General features: G+C 28.7%; 1 protein-coding gene across 1 annotated transcript; it reads left to right on the forward strand.

Annotated features, from left to right (window-relative positions):
* Window positions 1-1,336: 1,336 nt before the first annotated feature.
* LOC129920874 (uncharacterized) lies at window positions 1,337-6,106 on the forward strand. The gene is made up of 3 exons (XM_056002362.1): window positions 1,337-1,591; window positions 1,653-1,931; window positions 4,924-6,106. Exons 1-3 carry the CDS (start codon window positions 1,470-1,472, stop codon window positions 5,339-5,341), a joined length of 819 nt encoding a protein of 272 aa, XP_055858337.1. The 5' UTR covers window positions 1,337-1,469; the 3' UTR covers window positions 5,342-6,106.
* The last annotated feature ends 3,148 nt before the right edge of the window (window positions 6,107-9,254 follow it).

A 9,254-nucleotide genomic window follows, 5' to 3' on the forward strand; every position in this document is an offset into this window, starting at 1 on the left:
TTTTTTTATTTTTATTTTGACAGCTAAGTTCTCTCTCATATACATTTTTGTGTTTTTAGAAATGAAAACGAGATGGCGCTAATAAAAATAGGGAGAATTTTTGTCGGGAAAACATGTGTTCGAAGATACGTTTTAGCTTTGTTTGTTTACTTATAAATTTGTTGTGCTTTTAAAAAAGTTGGAAATTTTCGCTAGTAGACAATTATTTTTTTTTGGATTAGAAAAACACAAAAGGTTTCAGCAATCACCCACTTTTTTTTTACCCTGTCTGTATCTGGATCTATAACATTAGAGTAGAAATAAAAACAGATATATAATATGACTTTAAATTTGTGTTTCTCCATACAAAAAAATGGAAGCGTCCTTTAATTTCAGGTACAAAATTGATTACTTTTTTAACTCGCCAATTTTGGTGACTTTGCAGCGGTTTAACTTTGGTTCATGGGTATTTAAACATAATAAAACTAGCACCAGAACTAAATACTATTCATTTTGAAAGTACTGGTTCAAGATCCTTAAGGCCAGTTGTTCATATATTTAATTAGCGATCCAGCAACTTTTATCTTCTAAAATCGATAAAGTAGTAAAGCTGAGTTTTAGCACTGGTTTCAAGGTCCATATTATGTTGAAATAGCCAAATCCATGTTTGAACCAAAGATGAACCACAGTTAAGACACCGAAATTGGCAAGTGAAAAATCCTTAATTAAAGCTGAACCACAATTGTACAAGCATCTAATGTCAAAATTCTACGGTTTTACTCGTTTTCTTTTATTTTGTTTGACACTGATGGCTGCGTTTTACTATCCATATAATGATTAGATAATAAAACCATCTGGATACAAAAAAAAAAAACAGTTTTCTATTTAAATCTCTTATTCGCTAAAAAAAAAAAATGAAAATTTGATATAAACTTTTTATATATGGCGTTTTTAATTGGAAATCCGGAATTGTTCTTCGATTCGGAATCCCAATTGAACAGTTTTTTTTTTTATTCCGAAAAATCTGAAGTTTGGTGTAAATGTATTGGTTGAGTTTGAAATGTGTCACAAATATGTGTAGGTATTCGTGCCAATAATTTCATTTGTTTTTGTTTTTTGGTGAAGTGTCACATCTGACATTCAAATTATTGAATGTGTGAGTGTGAGTGTTTTTAAAACCAGAAGAAAAATTCTCTTTTTTTCAGAATCAGAACTGTCAGTATTGCCAATTGAACGCATTCAGATTGCTTTTTTTTCCTTCCAGATTAAAAACGCCAATAGAGGCATCCTTTTGTTCCGGTAAATTTTCAAAATTGAACTCAAACGGATCTTTATAAAACAACATCAAAAAAACAAACAACTGACAGCAGAAACAGATCGAATGTAAAAGAAGTGTTTACTTTTGTGAATTTGTTGATACAAATTTTTGCATTTCTCATATAATTTGTATTTATTTTAATTCAATTGAGGCGAATAAACTAAAAATAACCATGGAATTGGCTATTCAAAAAGATTGCGAGTCAATAATTGAAAGTTTCATTGCAAATGAAAATCCTCGATTCGAATCATTTGTTTATCAATGGAAATCCACATTATTCCAGAGCATTTATTCGTAAGAACCAACCAATTGAATCTCTACTATTGAATTGTAAAATTTTAATTATGTTTTCTAGTGGCCAATCTCATACAGTGGAAATCATTCAATCCACAAATGCCTGCATTCACTATGCCAAAAGAATACTATCATCAAAAAGTACATTACACAAATTAGGAGCGCTATTCTTGCTCTATGCGATTTATTTCAAACAACCAACAGATCGTTTCCATAAGATTGACATCGATATATCGGCTTGGAAGAAATTGAAAGAATTTGTATTCAGTTTGGACAATTCAACTTATGGAGATGATGCAAAATGCATTTTCTGGGAACTCCTCAAAGAAAACGCATTCAAGTAAAGATATACTCCAGTCAAAGCGTCATTTTACCTTGCGCACAGAGGCACTGTCAGTTTTTATTTCATGGATCGATAGGGGTATGTATAATAAAAAGGCTTAAACCCAATTTCTCACCACCTGGGCCCTATTTCACCAACTACAAGCACAAATTTGTTACTTGTAGATCACAAGTACAAATTTGTACAATGGAATTCTATTTCACAAAGTACAAATAAGTAATTCAGAAATTTGTGATTATTGAAAAAAAAAAATTACAAACATGGTATAAAAAGAGAATTACACATTACATGAATTAAAACTAATTTTTGAAAACCACAAGTAAAAATTACCGTTTCACCAATTATATTTTTTCTTGTAAACAACAAGTTTATTTCACAAAGTTTTAAAGCTCGTTATAGTCTTTGTGGTGACCGCTGAGTTACTTAACTCATAACGACAGAGGTTAAAATTGGTTTAAAATGCATTAAGGAAAATATTTGGATTAAAAAAAAATGATTGCCACTGCAAAATATTTATTGCAAATAAAATAAATTGCACGACTGGGGTCGCACGTACTTGCTCTTATGCTTAAAGTAACTATAATGTTAAAGCTTTTTATTCAAGAAATTAAAAATTTGATATTTTGAAGAATTTTCATAAGTAGTATAAAAAAATTTAATCTGTTTTTATAATTAATTAAACTCCGTTTTAAATTATCTTAAAAAAAAAAACAAATATGCCATTTTATTTCTTGTATAAAAAGGTATTTTTAGAAAAAATTTTTCGAAAATTGTAGGAGCCGTTTTTTAAAAAAATAGTTTTTTATATATAAAAATTTTTTAACATTTTTCAAAAAAAAAAGTTGGTATGCCATTTTGAAGAAATAATTAATTTACACATTAAAACTAAATTTCAAAATTTTTCACTAATCCGTTTTCAAAAAATTGATTTTTCAAAAAAAAATTTTGAAATATTTTTTAAAAAACCAAAAATGCGTTTTTTGAAATTTTTTAAAATTTTAATATTATACACACTTTTGTATAAAAATTTTCAAATCGGATTAATGTTGTACGAGATATTCAGAAACGAAAATACCGTTCTATGACAGGTACCGTTAATAACGGTACAAAAAATATTTTTTTTATTTAAAAAGTTGGCTCTTATGTGTAGTACTACACACAAAAATTTTAATCAAAATCGTTAGAGCCGTTTTTGAAAAAATTAACTTTTCTATTTCCGTTATATGGCAGGTACCGTTAGTTTTGGTCATAAAAAACAAATTTCAATTTCCCCTCTAGGGAATCACCAAAAACTGCTAACTACCAAGTTTGAAGAAAATCACTTCACTCGTTTAGGCTGTAGCTCCAGATAGAGACAGACACACAGACAGACAGAATTGCCGGACCCACTTTTTTGGCATTCTCCATTATCGTAATGTCATGTAAAATTGTTATCTCGAGTTCGATTTTTTTTACGAATCCTAAACTTGCCCTATAGTACCTATATCGCAAGTAAAAATTTGCATTAAAACAAATGTAATTGCAACTGCAAAACACTTGCATTGAAAATAAAATTTTTATTGCAAATTAAAAAATTTTGCATTAAAAAAAATTATCGCAAATAAAACATTTTCTCAATAGAAAAAAAAATCAATTCAAAATGAGTGCATTAAATATTTTTTCTCGATATTCGTCGAATTTCTTACAATTTTGGCTATTTCCGAAGAATCTATATGTTTTGACTGATTTTTTTTTTTTTGCAATACAATGTTTTTTAATGCAAAATATTTTTATTTACAATAAAAATTTTATTTTCAGTTGCAATAAAATTTTTTTTAAAGAAAAATTTGTTTAAAAAAAATTTAATGAAAATATTTTTACTTGCAATAATGATTGTTTTTTTTTTTTTAATTTTATAACAATAATAAGCTTTTCTTAAAATAATAACAATGGCCTTCGGCGTAAGGCCATTTTAAACACTTTAATCACTCTAAATACGGTTATTACAAATTTGTATCAAAAATGACATACGCCTTGACTCTTGTAGAAAATTTTCACAAATAAATAGAAACTTGTAATTTTATTGTTTGGGGAAACAGAAACCCACAAGAAACTTGAAAGCTCACAAATTTTTTACTTGTAAAATACAAGCTTCGGTGAAACAGAAAATGGATTTTCACAAATTAAAAATTTTAGATTACAAGGACAAGAAACTAGTGAAACAAAATTTATCGATTTGTTCACAAATATTGTGAAAATTAATTGTAATTACAAATTTGTAAGTTGGTGAAACAGGGCCTTGATCATTCTTTTTAGCGGAGTAATTCACAAAAATGCATTTTTTACTTCTAAGCTAATATCTGTGCTCCAGTTTGTCATAGACCAAAAAATTAACATATGTACATTCTATTCCTTATAATATTTTCTATCGTTTAATTGTAACTTTATTGTAACTTTATTGTAACTACAAAATGGCAGCCAGTTTAAGTCAAATTCTAGTTATTAAAAAACACATTTTCGTTTTTATTTCGAAAAAACATACATTATGGTTAACATTTTTGTAGCCCTCTTAATTACATGCATTTCAAAGAAAAAATAAACTCTTTATTACCAAAGAAATAAAATAAAACGAAAATATGTTTTTTTTTATAACTAGAATTTGACTTAAACTGGTTGCCATTTTGTAGTTCTCACTTTAATTACAATTAAACGATAGAAAATATTATAAGGAATAGAATGTATGTTCATTTTTTGGTCTATGACAAACTGGAGCACAGATATTAGCTTAGAAGTAAAATATCCCAAAAAATGCATTTTTGTGAATAACTCCGCTAAAAAGAATGATCAGGTGGTGAGAAATTAAATGTATGCCTTTTAAATATACCCCTATCGACCCATGAAATAAAAACTGACAGTGCCTCTATGCGCAAGGTCAAATGACGCTTTGACTGGACTAATACAAACAAGTTTTTTTTTTGTGGTCCTAGCTAACTACGATTTTCATTAACAGGTTTGTTGCATCCGATACTTACTTTGGATTAGAGAATCTTTTAAATTTGGACAAAATCCGAAGTAATGTTGTCAACCTTAGCACATCCATACACACCTTTCGCAATGACATGAGATTCTTAAATTCATCACGGGGACTATTTGTGGGAATTCAAAAGCTTGATGATGGGTATAATGAAATGAAGGAACTCATTAATCAAAATATTTCTGGTTCTACGAATGAAGTTCGATGTGTTGTGCCCATATCTAAAGGATTTCAAGACCTCAAAAAGGCATTTTCAAGACTTCAGTCATTAATTGACGAAAGTTATATTTCGTTAGTGGGGAAGAGAAAAAAGAAAAAGGATAGGAACATCAAGAAAGGAGGAGTTGGCAAACCAAAGCGTAAAACTAACAAACGTGTTTTCTTTCACAAATAGATGATATAGTTAAAATGAATTATGTTTAGTTCTCTTTTAAGCTATTTATTCTTAAGACTTATCCTGTATAAATATTTTTTAGTATTTAAAACAATCAGTATGGCAAAGTTAATTTTAAATAGAAATTTTCCCTCGAAAAATTTTCTTAACATCTAATTAATAGCCTTATTGTGAATTACAACTATCAATCGATAGTTGATAAATACTGAAATTTGGGAATTGTAAACCTAATTTATAGGAAAACTGGTCAACTTTTTAATGAATGGAACTTTGTAATAACATTTCATTTAATAACGGTTAGGACCATTCTCTGCTTTCAAAACTTTTCTAAGTAATAAGAAATCGAAATTTAGTTTTTATCAACTATCGATTGATAGTTGCAAATCGCAATAAGGCTGTAAAACTTTAAATATTTAAATAATGTTTATGAAATTTTTATTAGTCTCTCTATCGTTAACGCACCCTTAGGGTACGGCCACGTCCTGAGCGCCTGAGCTGAGCGGCAAAACTAAATTAAAACATCTAAAAATGTATTGGAGCGGCCGAGCGGTGATTTAATATTCTCAGAAAGTGTGAGATTTTGGACACAATTTTTTTTTTAGAACGTCATTATTAGCGGTACCTTTCATAGAACCGTTTTTTTTAACTCTGAATTAATAAAATTTTGTAAATTAGTATAATTCATAAAAATTTAAAGAAATAAATTTTTTGATTTTTGAAAAAATGTTGATTTTTTTTCGAGACGAGTAATTTTTTTTTGAAATTTCGGTTTTAGGTGTTGATGTATATTTACTTGAATATGGCATATCAAATTTATGTAAATAACAAACAAAAATTGGAACTTTTATTATTATTATTATTATTATTATTATTATTATTATTATTATTATTATTATTATTAATCTTTATTTTTTCAAAGAAAAGATACAAACTTATAATTAAATAAAAGATATACAAGCATGGCTTATAAGCCGTCTGCCGGTTATTTCAAAGTTATTTCAATTTGAGAGAGAATTATTATTTTTATAAAGCAAATTTAAAAAAAAGAAGTACAAAATAATTAATATTTATAATTAGATAAAAATAAATGAAAATAAAGACATGCCAGAATGATATGCTACAATTCATGAATTTTAAATTTAAATTAAAGAAAAAATACAAAATGGTTGTTAAACAATATTTCAATATTTTTTTTTTTTTTTAATAAATCCGGGCTTTTAGTTTAGCTAAAACAAAAATATAATTTAATAATGACATTAAAACTTTAAATACATTTTTTATTGAAAAGTGTTATTATAATGGAATAAATCCGGGCTTTTAGTTTAGCTAAAACAAAATTAATGGTAACTACATATTTATCACAGATTGTGAACTTAATTCTTTGAAATATCAAGATTGGAACTTTTGTACCGTACCCAAAGAACTACATATTTAAACGATCTTATGAAAAGTTTTTTTTTATCAAAAATCGGCTTTTGTAAATGTGTACTTATTTATCCAAAACAACCGCATCCAACCATTTATTCATCTGCTAAATCTTATAGTTCGGAGCCCATCCAGATGCATTTTTACAAAATCAAATGTAACCTAAAATGTCACCTAACTTTTTATGACATCTGACCCAACTAACAATTTTGCTTCTTTAAAGCCTTACAGAAGCGGTAGTTGCATCTAGAAAGCTTTTAAGAATTTTAATTGTTAGATGAGAGAACTTAAGTTTAGGTGGACTGGGTTGACCCCGGCGAATGTTTAATATCTTTTTATGATAGTTTCCATTAATAATACAAATGCAGTTGGTCAGTTTTGCTTGTAAGCCAACGATATGAAAACTTAACTCTTCTAGATTTACGATTTCATTTCGGATGCTGCAATTGCCAAACCATTACAAATATCAGAGGTACCAACTCTTTTAATAAAAAATGTATAAATATGGCTATTTATTAGAGCCCCCGCACACTACAGACTTTGTATTGGCCGATAGTTTAGTCGGGTTGGACTCCTAGTGTGCGCACAGGCAGCCGACTAAACAATCGGGTCGCTAGGAAATATTTTAGTTTGAAGTCAATTGTGTAGCAAAACAAACTTTTTTTTCGATCAAACAAACTTTTTGATCGGCTGATACTAAATCGTTGTAGTGTGCGCACTCTCATACATTTTCATTCTGATTAAGAGACCGACTAAACCGTCGGCCGATAGAAAGTTTGTAGTGTGCGGGGGCTCTTAAGCGTTCTCATTTTTTATTTTTTACGATTTTTTTGACTGACATGAGAATTACAATAACTGACGTTACAAACGTGTTGATTATCAATAAGTACCACAGAAACTTATCATTGTATAGAAAATTTATGGTTGTGTTTGAATACTTAGCCGTGGGTTTTTGGTAACTCAGTACCTAGTAATATTTTGCACACAGTAATATTTTGCACGGTAAACAACAAATGGTTGCTAAGGATTAACAAAATTTTGTTTATTTCTTGGTTCACAGATAATTTTTTTTTTCTAAACTTATATGTACATTTTTGACCCTTCAACAATAAAGGATTACATATCGTCGCCTCAATAAAATATTGTCGTATGTATATGCAAAATTGAGGTTTTGAGGTTTGAATGCAGTTTTGCTAATTGATTTTTTCTCTTTCATTCTGTGAAATCCGTTTTTCGATATCTGTATCCGTTTCCGAGATAATCGCTGTGCATTTTGTCGTATGTGTAGGTTAACTAACACTTTCAGTAGCTTTTTGTCGTTAGTGCACAGAAAACGTCTACATACGACAAAAATTATCACATACTACAATTTTTTCATACAAAGTCTGTGCTTTTCTTCGTTCGGTAAATAATTGTCGTATGTGCTGTTTTTGCTTCACATACAACAATATTTTACTGAAATTTCAGTTAACGTTTGTCGTATGTCCCATAAGGAAATACATTGACGAGTGTAATTTCACTTGCAATCAAGATGTCGAGCAGGTCTATTTTATGCATACAAAATGCATAAAATAGTTGTTTGAATATTGGAAGATGAATACCTTGATGCCGATCCTTTAGGTTGTCCCCCAATCTTCCGAATCCAATGACAATAGCCCTGTTCCTTTGGGAGGTGGCAAAGTACTACTAGTAGTTTACTAGCGATTTTCAATGGAACGCATTTTCAACGAATTCAATACAATTCGTATCTACTCGGGAAGAAGAGCATGAGTAGATGATAGTACTAGATTAACCAAAACATCTAATATCAGTAGACTACCACCTCCAATTGAACAGGGCTAATGACAATTCGGCACTACAAAATTTGTATGAAGTTTTTATCGTGCTATCTTAAAACTGTAATAATTTTAATTCAACTTGAATAGTAAAATAATTTTAGTAAACTGTGATCTCATAAATTGTAAAATTGCTTTAAAAATAATGAAGCTATTATTTTTTTTTTTTTTTCTATTTATGTGAATTTCTCTTTAAGAAAGAATTTTGCTGTGAAGCCAATAACCCATAGTAATATGTATACCCGAATTTAGCGAAACCTGGATTTTAGCCAAAAATAAAACATACTTCCAAATTAAAAAAGTTCTATCATTTTATAGTATATGTTTTGTTACCATTAATGTTTTTGTTAAAATCGAGTTTTGCTCGTAAATAATTTTTTGCTAATAAATTAACGATAATTGTTTTAAAAGAAAAAACCTTCCTCTATGTGTTTTTGTCGTAAACAAGTGTCGAATTAAACTTTGCTTATTTTTGTCGCAAGTGTCATCAATTTGTCGTATGTGTTTGGCTAACAAATATTTTCTGTGAAATCGTTACATACGACATCGGCATATTGGAGAAAATTGACTATTATTCGTTTCTGGATTGGAATATTGAAATAATTTTAACATAATTCAATAGACAGATATTTTCTGTATATGTCATGATATTT

Source organism: Episyrphus balteatus, chromosome 1 (genome assembly GCF_945859705.1).
Source record: "Episyrphus balteatus chromosome 1, idEpiBalt1.1, whole genome shotgun sequence".
Taxonomy (NCBI): Eukaryota; Metazoa; Arthropoda; class Insecta; order Diptera; family Syrphidae; genus Episyrphus; species Episyrphus balteatus.